At 41.9% G+C, this 23460-nt stretch overlaps 1 protein-coding gene across 1 annotated transcript in view; it reads right to left on the bottom strand.

The window, feature by feature from the left end:
• FNDC3B (fibronectin type III domain containing 3B) overlaps positions 1–23460 on the bottom strand; it is a 185555-nt gene that overhangs the window by 140329 nt on the left and 21766 nt on the right. Inside the window, exons 2-3 of the mRNA XM_041467869.1 lie at positions 8078–8216; positions 292–367 (exon numbers count right to left, since the gene is read on the bottom strand). Of these exons, the coding sequence (XP_041323803.1) occupies positions 292–367; positions 8078–8188 (187 nt within the window). The 5' untranslated portion in view covers positions 8189–8216. The remainder of the gene's footprint in view (positions 1–291; positions 368–8077; positions 8217–23460) is intronic.

The following is a 23460-nucleotide window of genomic DNA, read 5'->3' as shown; positions in this document are numbered from 1 at the left end:
CTTGAAGCAAGAGCCACCCACTCCTCCACTGCTTACATGGAAGGGGAGTCGCAGAAAAGATGCAAAGAAGCTGCGAGATTGCACTGATAAATAACAGAAGAGAGAAATCCTCCTGGACTTCCAAGAAATGCATGACTCATTCTGAGATACTGAGCTCCTAGAATACAGAGAGCCACGTCTGCAGGCTCTCACTCCCCAGTGCATGCCCAGAGCTGCAGATCACATTTTTGGAGAGAGGACAGAACAGGTATTCCATAAAGCAAAGCCATGCTCATCAACATCCAGTCTTACCTTGGATGCACTGGAGGGTTCCATCCTCAGCCCTTATTGTAAAGGTTTCACCTGGATTAACTTGAACCAAAAAGACCTGCAGAAAGAAAAATAAACATTTGTTTCACTGTGATCTCCAAAAATTAAAATCTCCCAGGAGCAGTAACCGTGCTATCCCTTTTCTGAAAGGGGTGGGGGAGCAGGGAGGGCACAGACTGGCATCTTACACTCTGGGTGCCAGACTGCAGGAGCAGGCAGAGATCTGAAACCCACCTACATTTTAAGAGCTGAAATGAAGATGCAACTGAACTGCATACAGGTGAGAATTACGGCTTTGAGTTCCACACCAAAATCTTGAGGGTGTGTTTAACTTGGCCAAATGCTGGTAGCTAAGGACATAAATCTTCAGATCACTGGCACATGAGAACAGAGAGTACACGAACCCCAACATGCAGCACCAACCCATAATGGGATTTCAACTTCACAGGAATAAAAGTTTTTTGCTCTGGGGAATTGATCCATTATGTTTTCAAAAATTTAGATTTCAGTCTTGCACATAACAGATCTCAGTTAAGCAAAACCTGGAGGCACGCACACAGTTAACAGTTGCACACAGAACCAGTAATAAACTGTTTATTAACAAATATAATATTTTAAAAATAATAAAACTATCATCCCAGTTCTCCCAGTTCATCCCAATCCTGCAGATGATGAGATAACATAAGGATCAGGAAACACCAAAATAAGTCCAGTTCATAGTATGTTGTATCATCTTTATAAATTTTCAGATATCTGAAACCATGGGTTTAAAACCTGTGATTTAGAATCCTTTCTTAAATGGACAGTGTCACTGAGGACTAGAGACCATTTATCCCACCCTGCTGCTCATGAAACTTTGACTAAAATACTTTAAACACACTTCTGCTAACTGCTTTGTCAGAAGTTCAATCAAGTTATAAATTAAATTTTCAATTTGCACCAAAATTAGTCTACATTTTTTTTCTGAGAGCTCTCTCTAAATCTAGGTCTGGTCTTTATATTCTGGGACATCTGCATGCAGAATTCAATCATTCAATCTGCAAGAGAGAATCTGAATTCATGTTGTGTTTCTGAATTCCTTAAGCCCAATGCATAAGATAATTATTACCTAGATGACCTTTTGAATTACAGTAATCCTACAGAAACCCATTATTCCACCAACATTTTTAAAGCTCAAGCTGGAAATCAGAAAATGACATATGAAAGCCATTATGTTGTCTGGAACAATCATTTCTCAGGGAGCACTGATCAGGGTGGATCTGGTCCAACACACAGAGCACAATAAATGGTTCAGAAAAGATAAAAGGCACAAAGCCATTCCATCCCTAATCTCCAAACAATCAACATTTAAGTGACAGCATTTAAGTGCTCTTCTGCTATGAATAGGCATGAATTATCCACCACAGGACATGGGCAGCAGGTCAAAAGATGTGCAGAGCAAAGCAATGTCATCCAGCTTAATTAAAAAACCCAAATAAACAAGAATCATAGAACTATTTCATCAGCTCATTTGCATTATGTGTCTAAACCAACAGCCCTAAAGCTGGTTATTTACTAACAAATTGGATTAACATCAGAAGCCCCTGCACACTTTTAGAACTTTGGAAGAACTTGGTTCAGCTCCTCAAAATACAGACTCTTAACTCTGATGCCCTGTGCATGTAAAGCTCCATCCTTTCCCTAAAGCAGGACAGACAGATTCCTGTTCCTACCCAAGGCACATGCCTACCCAGAGTTATCAGATTTACAAATTCCTGTCCCAGGAATCCATCACCAGCACAAGTGTCCACATCAGCACACCAGCTGTGGTCCCTTAACAATAATTCCTTGGGGTTCTGCATTAAAAAAGGTGATATTACCAATCACAGCTGTTGCTTTTGATGGTCAAAATGAAGCAGCATCATCCTTGCCTATCACATGGGGTTTTAAGACAAACAAATTGTTCCAGTAACAAATTTGTTTCCTGTAGAGCAGCAGCCGCACAGCTTTGTGCCCCCATCATGAGCCTGTGGGCAGAGCCCGGGACCTATCTACAGTAGTTTCTATTAGAATGTTATAGATATGGAAATAACTCCTTACTGACAGATGCTCAAATCAGCCACCTTTGGAGCCCAAGAAAACATTTACAGGCTGTTGCTGGGGGAAGGCAGCAATATCAAGAGCAAACAGGAATAGCCAAGGTGTGACTGACATGGGTCAACAGTGGAGCGAGGGCTGGGCACAAAGGGAGAACATGAAACCAAAGTGGCCTCAGACCTGGGAGCAGCAACCATCAGGCATGATGCTTCTAGAGGCTGCAACCCATCCCCAGCCCCTCCTTTCCCAAAACTGGAGTACTGGGGTGCTCCCCATAATCCATCCCACCACCCAGTCCCCTCCATGCTGCACACAACCCCCCAGAGCTCAAAATTGCACAGCACTGACCAAAGAGATGCAGAAATGAGGTCAAAGCATTAAAGCCAGCACATGTTGAGTATTATATATAGGGCACCTTCCAGCCAACACCCCTGACTTGTCCCAGTTGCCTGGGACAAATAATGTCAAGGCACACTGCAACTTCTTTTGGTTATACACACTAAGTATATGAAACTAATTCCATTATTTATTTTTCCCCACATCCTCATAAACAACAAAACCATATTTGCAGCCTGGAACACCGCTTCCCTCTTTCCTTTCACACAAGGGATCTTCAGGAGAAGCCTCGTTTCTAAAGCTTTTAATTAAAAAATCTGAGGAAAGCAATAAAAAAAGTGTAAAGATAACATCTCTATTTTAATGAAAACAAACCCAGATGATCTTTAATTGTGCTGTGCCTCTTCCAATATTCATCATTCCCAAGTATGCATAATTATGAGATGGCAACAGAGGAGAAGAACTGGAAGGGTCACTTGGAGCCCTCACTGCTGGCTGGCAGCATCTCAGGGTGTGGTCTCATGTCCGAGGTCACCCCAGCCCACTTCCAGTCCTTGGCCTCATCCCATCCAAAAAGCTGGAGCACACGACAGCTGGGAGCAGGGCGTCAGCAGCACAATCCCAAAGGAGCTTTCTTTCCCCCAAAAAGCACTCGGATGTTTAACTCAGCAGTTTAATCCACCTGGGGCAAAGCCCAGCCATACCTGCTGCATCCTCAGAGAAAGCTTGCTATCTCCATAAAGCTCTTTTTGCATTTATTTTGCATTGAAGAATATCATTCTATTTCATTGAAAGTCATGTTTGTTGAGTGATGAATGTTACGAAGTTGCATAGCTACTATAAATATTTATAATCCCACAGAGTATGTCCAGACTAAGTTTGCAGGACAAGCCAAGCACGTGTCACTCGTGCCTCCCTTGCTCCCACTATCCAACTCTCGTGGCCAGGGGAAGAGCCTAAAGAAGTGCCCACAAAGGTAATGCAGGCATAAACTCAGGTTCAGAGATAAACAAACTGACTCTGGGAAGTTTTGGATTGGATATTAGGAAGAAAATTTTTACTATGAGGGTGGAGAGGCCCTGGAACAGAGAAGCTGTGGCTGCCCCTGGATCCCTGGAAGTGTCCAAGGCCAGCTTGGATGGGGCTTGGAGCAGCCTGGGATGGTGGAAGGTGTCCCTGCCTGTAGCAGAGGGTGGAAAGAGATGGGCTTTAATGTCCCTTCCAACCCAAACCACTCTGTGATATAAAACTACAAATACTGTGGGGAAACACTCTCATATAAAGGTAGAAATGCCACCTGATAAGGACCAAGGGCATAGGCTATTATCTCTTTTGTACACTACTGGTTTACTTATGCAAGATTTTGAGCCCACAGCAGAAAATTCACACTCAAGGCAGGCCATCATCCCCCACCTGCTCTGTGGCCCCTCACACCAGGGGATGTGACTGGAATGACATTCACCTGAATCCATGTGATGCAATTCAGCCCCAGAGCTCACTTGAAGTATTTCCCCCTTTTGAGAACATTTTCCTCACTAAGGTCAAAGAGCAGCTTGCAGGGCTTAGGCTTATTAAAACCCTACAGTAAATATTTTCCTGTGTGGTGAATTTTCCCTTCCATGAGATATATCATGCTTCATACAGCTGGGGAGCACAACATCATAGGCAACACCTGGGATCCAGCCACAGGTTCCTCACAAATGCTTTAAACCATTAAAATTTATTGTAATTACAGTTTCTACGACACACAGCTTACGGAATGCATTGCATCTTTTGGGAGAAGAAAATAAACAAAACAATCACCTGTATCCATTCCCTTATCTACTTTAAAAGACTGTGCCCCAGTAAATTTCCAGGTGCATCCCACCGGAGGGACGAGGGAAGTCACACCATTCTGTGTGCAACACTCTTCTCAGGAACACATCCCTCAGTCACACAGAGCAGATAGGCTAAACACTTCCAGCATCTCTTCAGTAAGAAAAATCAGGGAACATGCTGCATCTTGAACAATAATGCTGACTTTTTAAAATGAATACTTCAACAATTGTATCTCAAAAAAACCTTTCTTTTTTTTTTGACTGGACAAAAAAATAGAGGTATTAATAGAGGCATGAAGCAATTCAGTCAGTTTACCACGAGTGCTCTTTACACTCCCACAAGTGTAAAACCCACAAGTGGCAGATCCTGAACCTCCTCATTTATCCAACCTTAAAACACACACACCAAAGAAGCAGTAAAAATAAAATAAATTAATAAATCGAGAAACCACAAAGAAGTAACTAAGTTTTGGCAGAAAGTTCATTCGCTCAGCTCAGATGCTGTGGCTCAGTACAAAACCCAGTTAAAAGTGCTTCAGTTGTTTGCAAGGTGCACAGGAAAGCACCAAATCTTGTTCCTTATTCAGCTGTACTCTTGTCTCCCTCATTTAAAGCCTGTGACCCTAAAAGACAAGAACAAGCACACACAGCACTATGTACAGTGCCTAAGCTTCAGCCAAGTGGTGAAACCACAGGGTAGGTAAACACAGCTTTACAAAGAGCAGGCAAGCAGAAAACCTGCTGCACCTCTGCAGGTGCAAGGAGTGAACCAAGCTGAAATAAAACTTGCCCAGCTAATTAGCCCAACATTCTGTACAGATGTGCTGTAGCACAGCTAGCTGCCCCTCCACTTTATACTCCAAGCTTTTTAGAGCTTGTAGTGGAGTACCTACAGGAAACCATTGAAATTCTTGGACCAAAAGGTTAATTATTGCTCCCTGAATCCCCTAAGGAGTTACAAGTGGATTAGAAGCAGAAACAGCTCTGGAAGCAACATGAAAGCATTAAACACAGCAGTAGTGGAAATAAAGTGTGGGAAACTAAAAAAAAAAAAAGAAAAAAGTCAGTGCTAGAAATGCCATTTTGGGTAGTCTAGAGGAGAGGGATTACTGTCAAGCAGGCAGAGACGCTCCTTGCCCTGCCTTGTGCAGCTCTGCAGCCCTTACTCTCAGGAAGATAAAGAAAGGGAATGTTCCCATGCAATTGCCTTACACTGCAGGCCTGTTTTGAGATTTGCCTTTTGCATCACTCTCCAGCTGGCTGCTGGCAAGGCCAAGGTGTTTCACCAGCTCCAGTCTGCTTTATTCTGTGTGTAAGAACGGGTCTTTTGAGGAAAGGCTTTTCCCTGGAGCTCAGCATTTCCAGGCACAGCTCCTAATGCAGCTCTGTGGTGCTGGCACAGCTGAGGCTCCACAAATCCAGTAACACATGAGGGTGAGCAACAGCCAGAGTGCCCAGAGCAGCCCATCAGAACCTCCATTCTGTCAGCCCCAAAGCACGGGGCACTGACCTGCCTGCTGGCCACGCTGCAGCCTGGAAAACTCCACAGTCCTCGTCCTCCACCAGCTCTGCTGTGATGCTTTCTCACCACCAGCTTCTAATGGAGACTGTAATTACACCCTGTAAATGTGTGTCCTCCTAAAGCTAGAACCTATTTATGGAGTCATATAAACCATCTTTCTTAAGGAAGTCATTCCTGTGTGAATCTATCCTGAAGCTTCTTCCCACCTCAGAAGAAACTAAAATAAATCTCTTTCAACAAACACTTAACACTTGTTTCCATGTTACAACAAACCACGTTAAGAGAAATTAACATAGTTCATTTACAAAGATCAAACAAAGCATTTATTCCAGTTTAATTCCATTTCTAGAACTGTACTTTTAAAAAGCGAAGACATCACCTAAAGCTTCAGGAATAGAATGAAAACGACAAAGCATAGAGGTAGTTGAGCTTTGCAACAGAGAAGGGCACATCCAGACTAGAACCCAAAAAAGTCTCATGGAAAACTGGTATTTCAGCTACAGGTACTTCAAGAAACAAGGAGATGAGATCTAAAAGCATCATCCAGCAAGCACAGAGAAGAGGGACCTGGCCCAGAACTGTTCTGAGTTGTGCTTGCATAACACAGCAAAAGCAAGAAGCAATGTGCTTCCAGTGAACCTGCAACTCTTTTTAATGCACAACATTAGCTGAGAAACTACTTTAAGGGCAACAGAGGCATCTGCCAAGCCAGGCTGCTGAATCAGAGATGGGGAAATGGAAGGATTGGGCTTAGAGCACCATCTCAAAGGAGGGCTCAGAAGATTTCACTTATTCTTTCTGTAATACAGAAGGACACACTGACAGGACAGTCTGACCTGATAAGTGGTTTCCAGCAAGGAAAAAAGTGTGTACTTAAAGAACAATTATCCTTTCCAGTAGGAATAAGACTGTTCCTTCATCTAAGTGTACTAATATTGGATCTGTTAAATACAGCCACTGAAAGCATTCCTTTCTGTTTTTTCAAGTCAAAGCACACTTCGCAAAAATGACTTAACAAAACCAAACTAATCACAACAATGAAAGTCTACATCATAATGAGATTTCAGATAACTAAAAATACTTAGAAGCTCAGCAGGAAACCAGATATTATTCTTCCTCTTGAGGTTGGTCTAACTCAAAACACAGCTTGGAAGGAGGAACAAATTATCCAGGGAACAAGAAGTAACAGAATGACCTCTTATATTGATTCAAGAGGGACAGCTTGCTTCTACCTTTGTTACAATACTTTGCTGAAATTTCTCAAGTTAAGGGGAGAACCAAATCGAGCAACACAAAAATATTTCCAGGGTAGATAGATGTTCTCCAAAGAGATCCCTTAACCCCAGATGACATATTTGGGAACCTGTCACCCACCAGCTTGAACCTCCACGCTGTATGGTGACATGAAGGCATCACTGTGGTCTCATGATCATTCCACCAACTTCTGATCAAGCTTATTAGAGAGTATCTCCCAGAAAAAAAAAATAAAAGCAACTGTAAAGTTGCCTTTGGTCAAAAACCCACTCAAAATTCACACCTGCTTCTGATAATGAAGCACAGGGTAGTACACAGGCCTACTGAGAAAGGTATAGTGAGGTAAGAAAAGAATAGCAGATACCACTGCTATTCTCCATTTCTTTTCTTACTTCCATTTCTTTCCTCATCTCAGCATTTTTAAAATCTTAAAATCTCACCACAAATGCTACTAAGATGTCTGGACAAGATGAGCACAAGTAAATCATAAGACTAACTTCCTGCACAGCCCTCAAATATGCAGCATTTATAGCCACTGTTTCAATTCCACTATTTTCACTTCAATGAACACACACGCAAACAAACACATCCAATTTAATGGTACACTTTAATCATTGTTTTTCAAGTCTTTTCAGCGTAAAGGCAGATTTCTACATCCCAGGAAACACTCTGCACTCCCTAGCGCTACGGAAAACCATCTTCCCCATCTCGAAAATATCTTGTGGACCCAGAAAGAGTTTATTTGAGCCAGGCAGTTTCTGACCTGCTGTGATCCATCGCCATTCACGATGTGAGGCATCATGGCCACCTCCCCGTTCAGCAACGGCGGCAGCTCCAGCGGGATCTGGTCGGTCATCATCATTGTGACGTACATTCATGGAGAACTTTCCTCAACGGACTTCCTGCAAGAGAAAGCAGCAGTTGAAGAGCCTGCAGAAACCCTGCTGGACTGCAGAAGGTCGTCCTGCCATTCAGGAACTTCAGCAGGAGCCCTGCTTTTGTAACAGGAGGTGTACGGGAGCTCAAGGCTCTGAACGGAGCTTTTAACTGTTACATCAAGAGCACAGCAAGTCAAGTTTCTATGCAGAATTCCAAAAACCAACTGGCCAGATTTCCACTCTTTCCCACAATTATAAACCTCAGCCTTCACTGCTGAAATAGGCAGGTTCTGAGACACTGAGAGTTTTGCTCTTCAATCACCATCCTGCTTGCTGCCACATCCCTTGGAACTGCGTCACCAGCAGGGTTAAGATGTTACAGCAATTTCACTCAACAGCCACACTTCAAAGCCAAACACCTTTATTTTCTTTCTAGGGCCCTGTAAACAGTGTGAACTGCCACTACAAAACAAAGACCAGACACCTGACTTGCACTTAATCACAACCCAAAAGATGAAGGCTGCTGCTGGAGCAGCAGGGACAGCTCATCCTCAGTGTTCTGAACACCCCGTTCTAGGAAGGGCAACAGAGAATGCTGACATCACGTAAGGATTTGTGAAAAATCACACACCACTTCCAGCACACCCTCCCCCTTTCACAGCTAACTGATGTGATATGTGAGCATCAGTAAAACCATGAGAAGCTGCCTTGTAAAAACAAGTCTTAATTCAGTGTTAAGGGTATCATCATACTGGTTTATGGGGCAATAACACAGCTCTAGTGAATAAAATGGATGATCTCATCACACAGCTTATCTAAACTTCTGCACAACAACTCCTAAGCAAAGCAACCTCACATGTCCAGTGGTGAGCAGCCTCCTTAGCACACCTCATGCCAAAGAATCCCAATGTCATCCTGAATAATTGTGCATACATCCCAAACTCAAGTTAGAAAAAAAATATCCTGTGACTTTCATAGGTGGCAGCATAGGTGATCAGCTGGCACAAGATGATCAGAGCACTCCAGAGTACAGAAAGGGGAATTTTTGGCAAAGAGCATGGGACACAACTAGAGAGCCATAAACCAGGAGTTTAACTCAGCTGCTTCAGAGGGGATGAAGGACTGAGCCAGCCTCACCAGGGCTGGAGCATCCCATTCCATGGATGCTGGATGCTGCATATCTTATGTCCCTTTGGCCCCAAATACTGTTAGACTTCAATTTTTTTTTTTTTTTTTAGTTCAACAACTAAATTATTAGTTTAGTTGAAATACACTGTCTTAATTTTCATCAATCTCTTCCAGAGCTCACTGCAATCCCGTCACCTGCACAGCCTCATGATCAGAAACATCAGCCTGACCAAGAGCTGCTCCTCCAGCTCCTGAGGAAAAGCACTTGTGTGATTTAGAAGTGATGGCAATGCCCACACAGACTGAATCACATGTGTCTTATCTTTTCACTGTCATCAAACAGGCCCCTTCACATCTAAGCAGAACCAGAAGACTGTAAGTACATTTGTTTTCCAGAAGATGTGCAAACCTGGCAATGTGACCTCCAGCCACACAACTCAAGACCAGCATTTTAACTCAGTGCCAAATTTAGCACACCTCTCACAGCTCTTTCCACTGTTCTCATCTGTGAGAAAACACCACTTTTCTAATCATCACTTCACCAAGACAAACAGAGGCAATGTATTTTCATCCACCTTTAAATTAAATCCATCCTTTCATCCAAGACTCAATTACAGGACAGAAGTTCTCCAGAAGCCTGAGACACAGTTGTTGTTAGGATGGTACCTCCTAAAGCTTTTGCTTCTCATTACTTCACAGTTTCAGGTTTTAATTTTGAGAAACATCCAAGTGCAACAACAATATTCACAGGTGTAGGGATTTGGGGGTGAAGGAGGAGGAGTGGGGCAGTGAGACTTCACTTTTTGGGGTTCTGTTTGTTTACCAAGGAAGAAGAGAATATGTGAGGTTTTGAGCCATTTCTTAAATGCTTGGGATTAAGAAAAGGACTGAAAGAGCCCAATAATGAACAGCTTTCAGGAAACAGACTGATTTAGTCAATAGCCAGCTGTATCTCCAACTATTCTGGCTATACATGCAATTATTTATGCACCTATAGTTGTTGTGTGTGCGAATGTGTATATTCACATTTAAAGTTCATTTGTAAAGAACAAAACATTCATAGAAACTATTTTAAAACCATATAAAACAAAGCCCCAAGCCCCAAACAAATGACACGTTCATTTAGTCTGAATCCAAAAGCCAATCTTTAACAGTTTAAACATCACACTGATACTATTTTCTTGTGGAAAAAAACCCATACCGTAGCTTGAAGCAACATTTTCCTAGTAATATTTCCATTCCAGGCACAACGGATATGTTGACATTTATTTGCTACGTGTCATTATTTGAAGTGTTGCAGCTACATTCCTTTTGCTTTATTAATGGTTTGTCACTACAGCCGTGTCTACACTTGCCTCACTTGAAAGGAGAAAACAAAAAAAAATAAGAAAACATAAATAAAAAGGGCTTCCTCTATTTGTCAGGTCTGGTACGACCCCACCAGAGATGACACCAGCAGGCAGTACTGGCTACAAGGCACAGCCACTGGCAGGAGTTTTTGGCAGTGTTTCACAAAGATGTACTCCAGGAAGAGTGAAGACATCCACCATGAGACTGGCAGACTTCACTGCAAAGCCAAACCCTTTGGAAACACGGGCCTCACACACTTGTTGAGCTTATTTGTTCATCCATCCTACTTAAAAACAGATTTATTAGCTGTGCTTTCACACCCCTCCTATAGCCCAGTGTTCCTCCTCCCTCAGGGGATGCAAAGCTGATTAATACAAAGAAAGTGAGGTTTGAATACGGTTGGGTTTTTTTCCTGCAAATTGGGAACATCGATAGAAGAAAACACCAGACACGACTCAAAGAGCCAGGTCACATTCCAGGATATGAGAATTCTTCCTTAGCTAAAATATGAACTGCCAAATACTAACCCACAGCCCTTTTTTTCAGGTACTAACTCAAATTTGGGGTTTTGTCTAGAAAGCTGACTATATTTAAAATTTAAAAAGATATTTCCTGTGCGTCTACATTCCCTAGGTTTGGCTGGGACAGGTCACAACAACGCCAACAAGGAGTGAGAGGCTGCATCTCCCTGTCTAGCTTCCTCCAGGAATATGGAAATCACAGCTTTCCACTTTGCTGTAGAGCAAGGAAGAAACAACCATCCAAGTCTGATGTCTCTGTCCCCAAACAAAACCTCCAAATCTTTTGATGTCTGCAAGTTACTGTTGCAAACTTGATTTTCAATTCAGTACTGCAGCCTTCTACTGATCCCTGAGATGACTCCATTTCCTTAAATTAATTCAATATGTGAATTAGTAATACCTAAATTAGTTGCACATGGCACTAGAGAGAAAATTAAAGCACACAGAAGAATGAAGTGTAGCTATCTAAAACCCAGTGTCCATGTATGGTCAAACAACATGACCCAACAGGTTACGTCAGTTTTCCTGAAATTCCAAAAGCAGTGTGAACCACATCAAGATACCCAATTCTACTTTTCCTAGAAGGTTTCACCCATGCTTATTTATAGGGCTGGATGCCAAGAACATTTTTCTTTCTGTGATTTTCTTCCTACCTTCTGTATTTCACAAAGCCAAAGAACCTCTTCCAGCTATGGCAGACGAACACAGAGAACCTGGCAGAAGCAAGAGGAGTTCTGAATATTGAGTCCTGTGACTGCTCTTTGCAAAGACTTGATTTTTATTTCCCTGCAGCAGACCATTAAAAGCTCCTGAACAAAGTGTTCTGCTTTTTTATCACAATCATCTGGAATTACAGAAGTTGTACTACAGCAAGGACAGAGAGTTTTCAATACTAAGTAGTGTCACATACCCAGGTTTATTTAATACACAAATGAAATTCAGTGCTAAACACACATTTTACTCCTGCAGTGCATATTTAGGGGTATTCTGCCTGAATAGAACACACTGCAAAAAGAGTAAGAAGCTACCCCAGCTTCAGTCCTAGCCTTGATTAAAACAAATACTTGAGATGCACACAGTATAAACTTAAAATGGAAGGATTTTCTCTTTCCAGCCTAAAAAAGAAAAACCAAAACAAAACAAAAAAAACCCAAACCCTTACCACTTCCCCATGACAAAGTTCACACACAGCTGGCAATCACACAGGGTTACAGAGTCCAACAGAGTCCTTTCTACCCCTGCTTTAATCCATGTACTACAGGAACCCTCTTCTGCCACTCTGTATGGGCTGGGCGAGCTCCTCTCGCCCAGAGGCTGTTGCACTGGCCAGAGAAATAATCCAACCCAGCAGGAGCTTCCTTAGTACTTCACAAGCGTGGGCCAAGCCAGTTCTGGTGTTATCAAAAGCCAAAGCCTGTTGATAAATGCCCTGCTGACCAGCAGTCACAAGGCAACTGTTTCTGACCCCAGCCAGACGTTTTCTCTGGCAGACCAGGTTCTGCAGTGAGGATGTCCAGAAACTGGCAGTTCTGCGACCCAAAAGGAAAAGGATTTGTGATATCTGATCTGCATCCTCCAAACCACATCCTGACAGCATGGCCAGCCCAAAACCTCCAGCACGGCCGGCACAGCTGATGTGAACACAGGAGGGTTCCCATCCACTGCACTGCACCAACCCTCAAACACTTGTGCTGTCATAACCAGGACAAGAGGCAGGAGGAATTGCTTAAAAGGGCTTTGCTATGGTTAAAAAATATGTGTGGAATCATAGGTTTATGTCAGAGGGAGTCCCACCTGGCACACTGAGAGGTCAAACACATCCTTAGAAACACCATGCCCTGAAAACAGGGAAGACTTAAATATTTCTAGACAAAAATTCACTTTGGAAAAGATATACAGTAAAACATAATGAGAATTAAAAAAAAAAAAATCATTCAGTATTCACAGATGCCATTACCTGCAGCACATCTTTTTCTTCTTCTATAAAGAGAAATAGTCCTGACATTTGTTATTTTCCAGGACGTTATATGTGCAATTGAAGAACCCTATCAAAGTCTGGCATGTCAAATCATGTTACTGCTGGTTATTCTAACTGAAAAAATGGGTGGTTGTCCCGAGTAATTTTGAATAAGAAAGAAAAATAGGAAAAAAATTGCTACTATGTACAAGGAGAATATGTACACACAGTCTTATTTGTACACATATATTCTGAGAGACTAAGAATGTAATATGGATCTACAACCCACCAGGAAGGCTCTGAATGAGGAGTGCTCCTTCCGCACATTCCTGCTGATGCTGGAATTCATGTGCAAGAGATGAGAGAATTACACACTGCCCCATATGCCTACTGCATTTTGTACAGCACAGGCTGAAATTCAGGATTAATTAAAACATACATAACACAATGATATTTTTTCACTGAAAAGCAGAGTGGTAAATATAGCTGCTTTCAAGAGACTCCTGCCATGGCTTGCCACTCCAATTCAAAGAGGAGTGGTAATAATTGTTCATGTAGAAAAGCCTCTTGAGACATGAGCAGTACCTGGAGGTATGTGCACAGATGGCTGGTCAAGGCACAAACAGTCTGGAATTTGTCTTGTCTGATGTGCCTTCATTAGTTTAGTTAAATCACATCCGTCTGAAGCACCACTGAAACCTGAACACATTCCTGCTCTGTTTAATTACAAACACGGTAGATTAATTTGGAAGCATCCAAACAGCCGGGCCTCTTCAGAACAATTTTGAAGAAATACATGCAATTCTAAAAATCTGTTATGACAAAAGAAAACAGATTACAGGGAACACATACACACAATCCACTGGCATTTTATGAAGAGGTAGTGAAATGCCTGCTGCTTGCTCTCTGTGCCATTTCACAGAAAAGGCCACAGTAGCTGGATCCTATCTCCAGCAAGCTGAAAAGCATAAACATCCTCTCAAAACTTAACCACTGTCATTAATCAGTGGGTTTATTCCCCTCTAGTTTACTTTAAACAACAACACATTTCAATGTGCATGGTACATTCCATCTCTGAAGATGGAATTATCAGCAGTGTTCAATTCTACACAGGATCAAGGAAAGTTAACATTGTTTTTTCCCCACACTGGTTAGATTCCCAAGGCAGCAATCCAGAGGGTAATGATAGGAAGATTTTCAGTAGTTTGCATTTATTTAGATCTAAAATTTGACCTCAAGTTTTCCAGGCTTGAAACTCCACTATCTTAAAGAACAACAAATTTGTGCTGTCACCAGCTGCACACCACTCATAGGAAATGTTTGTCATTCAGGAACAGAAAAACTATTAAAAATTGGGCTCCTAGCTTAACTTTAGGAAGAAATGGAATAACCAAGTAACTTCAAACACGTACCAGAAATGAGAATCAGGAATGGGGCTATCAGGTCAAACTGCATCATGCAGGAGTGTCTTATTTCACAAGGCAAGTACAACTAATCAGCAGATAATAGCTCTGATGAAATAACTGGAATAAAGCAACCTGGCACACAAAGGAGTCTTTTACCAAAGGAAAACCTCACCCCACTAGGGGTTTTTCCCCTTGGTTTTCCAGGGGGAAATCTTGTGAAAATTCATGTAGGAAAAGTGAGCTTGCCCTCCTCTCAGCACCACCCACGCCTGGGGAGTGCAGTGCCTTGAAGGCCATCACATTCACGTGCAAACCTAGTGTAACAAGGTTTAAGGGAATAAAATACACCACGGGTGAAACAGACCTTCAAAATTTTTATTAGGCTCATATTAGCTATGGCTGAGCAGAGAGCCACAGGCAGACAAGCTAATCCAATGGTTCCACAGCATTCTCACTTCTGCAAATAATATTAGAGCAGCAAATTCATCTACTGCTGAAAAATCAATTCCAAAACATGCAAACACACCATGGCTACAGCCTGCACTGCTGGCAGAAGAGCAAGATGCAGAGACAACTTGTATACAACTCACTCTCACCATGTGGGTTTTTCTGTACTGCTTCTTCAGTCTGAAAATTAAGTTAGTCCTTTTTCCTATTTATATTCCTTTCCTTCTTTGTTCTCACACCTTTCTTTCCTCACCTTCCTCCATATTAATCACAACAGATAAAGCGACTCATGAGAGATGTAGCTGCAAAAATAGAGAAGTTTTCAAGCACACAATTCTCACACTATTTCACAGTAATTCTTCTAAGCAGCCATAGGCTGAATTTAACTCTTCTTGCACAACAGTGTCCAATTACTTTTTTCCCAATATTTTTGGTGTTGCTGTTTTTGGCGCAACTTGGCTTTGAAATAGCAACTCCTTCAAACTTTTTTATCTTCTCAAGGGAAAATACTTTATGCATTTCCAAAAATACAAGCAGCAATTAACATTTCAAACAATTTGTTGCTGCTTGTCCACCCTCAGAAACATTGGAGTTAAGAGAGTTCTGGGTGCTGTTTAATTGCCAGCTGTACAACACACTCTCCCAACTGCACTCAGCATCTCTGGGCTTTTCTAGAAGATCACAAGTCAGGGACAGACCTAGATTATATAAATTAGGAAGAAATTCTTCCCTCTGAGGGTGGTGAGGCCCTGGCACAGATTGCCCAATCCCTGGAAATGTCCAAGGCCAGGTTGGACAGGGCTTGGAGCAGCCTGGGATAGTGGAAGTGCCCCTGCCCATGGCAAGGGGGTGGAATGAGAAGCTTTAAGACTCCTTCCAACCCAAACCACCCTTGTGATTCTCTAATGACATCTGCCTCTCCACAGGTCAGCAGGAAAGCACAGAGCTCTTCCAGCTGTGATGCCCCACTGCCAGGGCAAGGAGAGGAAGATGACAGTGTCCAATAGCCCTCCCTCCACAAACTGGGACACCCCATGTGGGACACCCAGGGCTCAAATTTGTCCCCTAAGTGCAGGGAGCCAATCTACACAACAGAGACAAAATGCACACTTCCTAACTAAAATGATCATCCTTTTCAGGTTCTCTGTACTCTGCATTGCTTCTGACAAAAGCAATTGGCAAGTAAAATTCACACGCTCTAGCAAGACCTTCAGTAAGTTTAAACACAATTGGAGTAATGTACTATTTGTTTGAAGCAATTTGTGTGAGGAGGAGAAACTCCCTCCAGTCCAGACCTACACCTGTCTACAAACTGATCCTACAAACATTTGCACTAGAGTACATCTTTACACTCTCGTAATACTTTTATTAAGTACTGAACTCCCCCAGATCAGGGCTCCAAGCCCAGGAACGTGCCCAGGGACACGGGCAGAACCTCTATGCAAAGAGACATTTTTGAACAAAGGTGAAAGTCAGATAAGGCACAGGTATGCTTCATCTATTTGCTTTCTTCCTCCATTTAATAGCCAAAGTATTAATCATGGTTACAGGTTGATAAGCACAGCATTTGTCCATAAATACCCTCCCCTTCCACTCTGCTCTCTCACATAATCATCTCTGCAATAATACCACAAAGACCTTGGTTATCTCTCCTGGAGTTCCTGTGCAATGGGGAATCTACTGGAATCAATGGGTGGGGATTATTTTTTTTTTTTTTTACCCCTAATTAAACTATGAAGCAGGGAAAAAGAAAAAAAAAAGGCTATCTACCATATCAATCTGCAGCTCTTGAAAAGCCTGCATACCAAATCCCATTTCCAACAAGGTCTCAGCACACCTTTGTGCAACACAAACTCGGCTGCTGTCGCCATTCCCCGCTAACCTGACTCCGGGCTGACAAAGTGGCTCATTGTGTTATTGTGGGAAAGAGCCCGGCAGAGATCTCCCATTCCACCCTGGGATTCAGGAGCAGGCATTCACAGGGGCAGCACCTCTGCAGGGCTGCCCGAGAGGTTTCTCATGCAGGAGGAAAGCTGAGCCCATCATTATCATCGTGCTCACAAAATCCAAGTGCTTAAACCACATTAGTAACAAGAAAACCAACCCAAGACCCACCACCCAAACTCCATCACTCCGTAACTTTCCAGCACCAGGAGAAAAAGTTTTAGTACACCATCCCTCACTTTCACACAGCTCTAAGTACATTTTTCAGAATTTCTTTATTTTCTGAACTGCTCCATGAAAATGAAGACAATATACTATGCAGGCTTCTCCTAATTGGAAATAGACACGAATTTACATTAAACAAAGACCTGAAACTCACCAGCAAAAAAAGAAACCACGCACACAAAGTCAAGTCATTGTTCCATTTTTGACTGAGTAATTTTGGTATCCAGGACCTTACAGGAAAGAAGCCTCTCCCACTCCAGGTATCAGATTTTTATCTCCAATGGTAATAAACCATCAATGAATGAAAAAACCCTAAATCTCTAAATGCAGAGGACTGGGGGAGGTTGCTTTCTCTAGGGTGGAAAGTCAAAGGGTCTCCAGACAGAAAATGCTGTGCTGAATGTGCCACCTGCTGCAGCTAGAAAGCTCAGGTTATTGATTAAATGGTTTAAAAGGGAAAAACTTTGGGGTTTGCTACCTGTCTGAAGGAGAAGCAAAGTTCTGTTTATACATCCAGGACAATCCAGTGGGGTCACCCAGCACTCAGGTGGCCTGTATCCACTTTCACTCTGAATCCTCACCTTTCTAAGCTCATTCCCATACTCGGCCAAATCATTCAGGCAATGGAAAGATGAAAATTATCCTCATTATTCTCCATAAACTGTACTGGTCTTTGATAATAATAAATATAGTTAAGTACTGAACAGCCTGTCGTATGAACTGGGAAACCAACAGCACTTAAAACTACAGCAAACCCAGAAGTGTTGGTTAAAAGGCAGGCTCAAAGCATGGTGCCAGCTGGACAGATGCTCTTCCCACCCTGGTGAAGTCAAAAGACAGCAGCCCCAGTCCTCCCAATTACAGGAGTTACTCATTAATAACTTACAAGTCTTTGTTAATTAAAGTTTCCTAATATTTCACCTATTGACTTTGATACTACAGCTTTCAGGTATGAGCAGTATTAATAAGGGGCTTGAAAGAAAGCTGTGGAAAGTCAAGATATATATATACATACAAGCCATTAATAAGAACCAGGGTGAGCTAAGTAAAGTAAATTCTTGCAAACTGATTTTTTTTTTAATGCCAGGTTTGTATTTAATCAAAAAGGGACAGTCATGCATCTTTATATTTCCCTACTGATACAAGCACACACAGCTCCAATGAAGCTAATTAAACCCTTGAAGCTCAAGTGAACTTTCCAAATCCTTTAGATGACAAAATTCCAGTCAAGCAAAAAAACTTAAATAGACAAGCAGCAGAAAGCAAACCAACTTTCAAGCTTCACGTCACATGTACCTGAAGTTTCATTTGCCCTTAAACTTAGAGAAATTAATTTTTATAACCACTTATCAAACTTTAGAGGTGCAGGTGTCCAGAGTCTATTCAAATACAGATAAGAAATCCACAGAAAGGAAAAATCAGAATTGTTCAGGTTGGAAAAGACCATTAAGACCACTGGGTTCAACTAACTGAGCAGTTCCATTTCTACCACTAAACCACGTCCTTACATGCCATATTTACACATCTTTTCAGTGCCTGCAGGGCTGGTGTCTCCACCACTTCCCTGGGCAGCCTGTTCCAAGTTTTACGAAGCATCAGTGACGTTTTGTCATGAGGAAAAAATAGTTTGTGACTTACTAAGACAGATGCACTTTTATTACTGCTCTGTGGGATGCCAGAGTTTGTCCCTCCCTCTCCCTGGCTCAGTAACAGCATCCCCAGTCCCATGGATACCCCACACTATTCCAATTTCATGTTTCCCAGGCTGGCATAACCAACATGTTTGCCACTTTACAGTATGGGGTAGATCCATTGTACAAGCTCAGAGCAGACTAGCAGCAATAAACTCATCATTAACAAAGCAGAGCTTATCTTTGAGTCTTGTTACACAAAATCTTAGCAATAACCATTCACAGGATTTCAGCTTTCTGGGAAGACAATTTTAAAAAAACCCTACTATGTTCTCTGATAATTTTTTTATTTCTAATTCTAGCTCAGAACTCAAAATTAAACTTAGAACTCAAAATTTAAAGTATTTCAGAAAGGGACAGAAAAAAATTAGCCTTGCATTCTAAAATATGTAAAGCTGAATTTCAAGAAATGAGCTTGGTTAGGGTATAGGAGTGGGGAAAACCTTAACAGCAAGCAGTTTTGGGGGGTTGGGGAAAAGATAAAATAAACAGTTCACCCACAGAATTTCAGTAAACAGGTGAAAATAAAATATACAAAGTCCTTCAAATAAAAGAAAACCCGTCTCATAACTCAACTGGAAGAAAGCCAAGTGATAAAAAACACCAACTACAAAAAAGGCTAATTCTCTGGAGGCTTTTTTCTACAGTATCTTTCATAAATAAAGCATTTTACCACCACATGCCCTGACAGCCTTCAGCTTTTCCTGGACATGCATCTCACTTTGCCTACTGCAAGAAAAATTCATAGAAACCCTGATGGAGCAAAGAATGTTACACTGAGTCGAGGTCAAATATAGTATACATGCATATAAATAAATCTGAAAAATTCAGTGTGGCTTGCCAGCAGCTTTTCTTTGACAGTGGAGGCAGAAAGATCAGAATATCAGCAAACGCAGGAGTTTGCCTGCAGGGCTCTGACCACATTAGCACAGGACTTGAGTAAGAAAAAAGCTTTCCCAGTCAAATTTAGTTGTGCTCAATTTTACCTGAATGATATAACTGACACATGACCCAACCAGATTTTACTCCCAGGGGAGCTCTATCGAGGCATATTCAGTTTGTGTGGATAAGCTGGAACACCCAGGTGTTATCACCGAAAGTACGGCACAATCTCAATTCTTTAATATTTACATTCTGACCCAGTTCAGTCACATTTTGGCAGCACAGAGCCCACACAGATACCCACCTTAACAATACAGTACACGGTTAATCAGTGGCAAACACCTACCCATTAACACCAGTTGTTCTCCCAGCTAAAGCCGTCACAGGTCCCAGGGATTCAAGCAATTGCATTTGTTCCCCAGTTTCTAAGGGGAAGAAACGTTGTCATCATTAAACATGTCAATATTTGGTTTAAAAAATAAGTAAAATTGATATTATTCTCTACCTACACCATGGCACATTACTTTTGGGCTAGGGGAGGAAGATGATGTGTCCATGCAACAATTTTTATAAAGATTCCCAAAAGTAATGTAATAGACCTGTGTAGAAAAAAAAGAAAACCTCCACACTCTCACTCTCTGTCAACATATTTCTCCTTCCATTTCTCTCTCTAGTCTCTAATCATGCCTCCAGGTTGGTACAGAAAAATAGCCTGGATGTTCAGGGGAGGTTTAACCTGCTGGTGAGAACATGAGCAGTGGTGCATGCTGCAGAGAAACCCCACAATATCAAACACCTGTTCAGCACCTCATCCTCCTCCTGGTGCTCACCAAGGAAATTCCCTCATCCTTAATGAATCTGGACTATTTTTCCTCCATCACCCCAGATGAAATTTCAACAGTTTGATTTTTCTCTAATCTTGCTCTGTGTTCCCAGGTGTTGCTGCATCAAGCCCTGCTATGAATAATCGAAATCACAGATCCCTCACCATCCCACAGGTGCCAGAGATCCCTTACAGCTCACAGAGCCTGCTAGAGCACAACACATCTAAGTCAGTGCTACAGCTCTGCACAAAGCCATAACTGTGCACCACAGTTTTAAATACTCAGAAGTTAGTACTGCGAAATTCAGCACAACTACCAGCTGCTTTACCCTCAGCATCTCTGTTCAAAGAAGTGCAGAACAAGATTTATTACTATTTCCATCAGAACCTCAATTTGTTGCAACTTTTGTCCTTAAATCTGAAGCTGAAGAGATGCTCTCATTTTTCCTCTTTTCATGGCTATACATTAGTGGTACAGAAATCTCAAAAGAGTACCTGGTCTGAACTAACAGATGAGCTACCCATATTCACCTAAATTGTTTATTATTAAGAACATGTGAAAGTATATTAGTCTTTAAGGTTTTTTTTGAATACTTCTTAAATTGATCAAATTAAGTAAAGTCACTCTGTTACTAGTTATTTACTTCTTATGACAAACAGTAGTGGGTTGAGCCTCCTACCTGTAGACACTGTACTTAGGTTCATAATAAACAAAGAAAAAGCAGTTGTACAATCCCTGACTGCATTCTGCTTACAGCATTAATAATGAAGCATCATTGAGGTTTTAAAAAGATTAAGAATTCCTGAAGATTAACAGAAAGCTGGTTTCAAAAAACGCAGAAAGTGGAGGTATCTAACATCACAGATACCTAGCTGATGAGCCAGTAGGATTTTGAGACCAGCTAACAGACTGGAATTTCACTCTCAGAAGTCACCATTCCCTCTAGGAAGAATCAGCATAGGAAAAGAAATGTAGTGCAATAAAACATTATACAGCAGCTGTCAGAGCTGAAACTGATACTGTAACAGGGATCTACATTTGTCATCAAGTTACTCAGTCACTGGCAAACTGGTAATGTACAACTACAGCAAGTGAGCTCCCCATCCCAAATAGAAACAGCTATGCCAGACAAAGGATAAAGTCTTTATTTTAGGTGCTTATGTTAAAATCAGTATAGCACACAGTCAAACTCAAGGTAGCGGTCACAAAGATTTTTTTAAAACATGAATTCAAGCAACCTAATCAGTGGCAAGAAGATACGAACGTGCAGAACAGATGCACAGCATTCACAGCTGGTTCCAAAGTGCAGTATCTCCAGTGGAACCAAAACCAAATCAAGCTGGGTTCTGCTCAGTACAATGGTGTCACGTCACTCTCCATCAATACAGTAAATCTGGTAACTACTATTGCAGCTTCCCTTGGCAATTTTATCTCCTGTGGGCTTCATTCAGGGTCCTATCTAATCACAGCAGCTTGCTATCACCTCACAAGTCACGAGGTATGTACATATACACACATACATACACCTCCATCTACATAATGGGCACAAATACCTCCATTTATCCTAAGACCCGTGGAATGCTTTAAGCCATGCTCAGAAATAAGCGAGTTCAAAGTGGTGCTAAAGCGGCCGAGAGAAATCTCAAATTCTCGGTTTTTTTGCCCGGATTTAACCTGCTACCAAATCCTGTGGGGGCTGACAGTGTGTCCTTGAGCCCTGACTCCCAGCACGCCCGCATGCCGGAGCCTTACACGCGTTCCAGGGAGCGCAGCTCCTGCCACTGGCACATACCAAAGATTCCAGATCATTTTTGCATCACGACTAAAACGTTCTCATCAACTTGGATTTCTGTTATAACACGTTACTCCGGCCTCAAAAAGTGCAATCTCAGCACAGTATAAGTTCAGTTTTCTTTCTCTAAAGCTTCTCTTGGGTGCTGGGGGTGCAGGGAGAATGGGTTAAATTTAACACACACCATAATCCTCATGTTTCCAAAACCAAATTCCAGCTATAAACCTTAAGAATGCCACACACCTACCAAATTCTTTTCTCTTTTTATTAGCACGGGGAAGATAGGAACAGGGTACTTCACTAATGCCTCACCTCTTCATTACACTGCCTCCCACAAATTTTACTGAATTGCCAAATACACGTTGCTAAGTTTGAGAAACTTACAGGAAAATGAATCCTTTATGAAAATACTCGTTGCTAGAAACACAAACAGGAAAATAGCTGGTAAACAATAAATTCTCATTGTATTTAATAGCCGATGGTCTTTGTTCACAACAGCTACCCCAGAACATGCAGCCACATTCACGGGATCGAGTGAATTCTATCTGAAGTTTACAGAAGGAAGCATATACAAACAGCCTCACAAAGGTATTTTCCTAGCAGGAAGCCACAAGCACTTCTCTGCTGCTCCGGCGGCAGCGGCCCCGCCGTCAATGGGGGAGCCGTGGCAGCGGTGCTAAACACACTTTACTTTCACTGTGGGATTAACCATATCACAAATCACCAATTAAATCCTGCTTTATGATTTAGGCTTTAATTCATTAACCAACGCAAAGGCCAAACATGCAGCAGAGCCTGGTGGAAGTCAGTCGGGAGAGCTCTGCTCTGGCTATCCCTGTCCCGAGGCTCAAATTTAATCTTTGGGATTAAATACCATCTTCATCAAGAGTGTTCAAAAGTCTCCTTTTTATAAGAAACTAGTGGTTAATTGCTGTACATTGTTGACAGCAATAAACAGAATTCACTGAATATTCCATGTGCAGCTGGGCATGCTGGTGGTTTGCTGCTACATAAGGAGTGTGTATATTTCTGTTATCCAAAGCTTATCTCTGCACTTAAGATGGGAAAATCAGGACTGCATCTTCTACACTGTACAAGTTT

The sequence above is a fragment of the Pyrgilauda ruficollis genome, unplaced genomic scaffold, assembly GCF_017590135.1.
Source record: "Pyrgilauda ruficollis isolate IOZ18807 unplaced genomic scaffold, ASM1759013v1 scaffold21, whole genome shotgun sequence".
Classification (NCBI taxonomy): Eukaryota; Metazoa; Chordata; class Aves; order Passeriformes; family Passeridae; genus Pyrgilauda; species Pyrgilauda ruficollis.
Note: the sequence above shows the minus strand (reverse complement) of the source record. Positions and strands in the feature narration are given on the sequence as shown.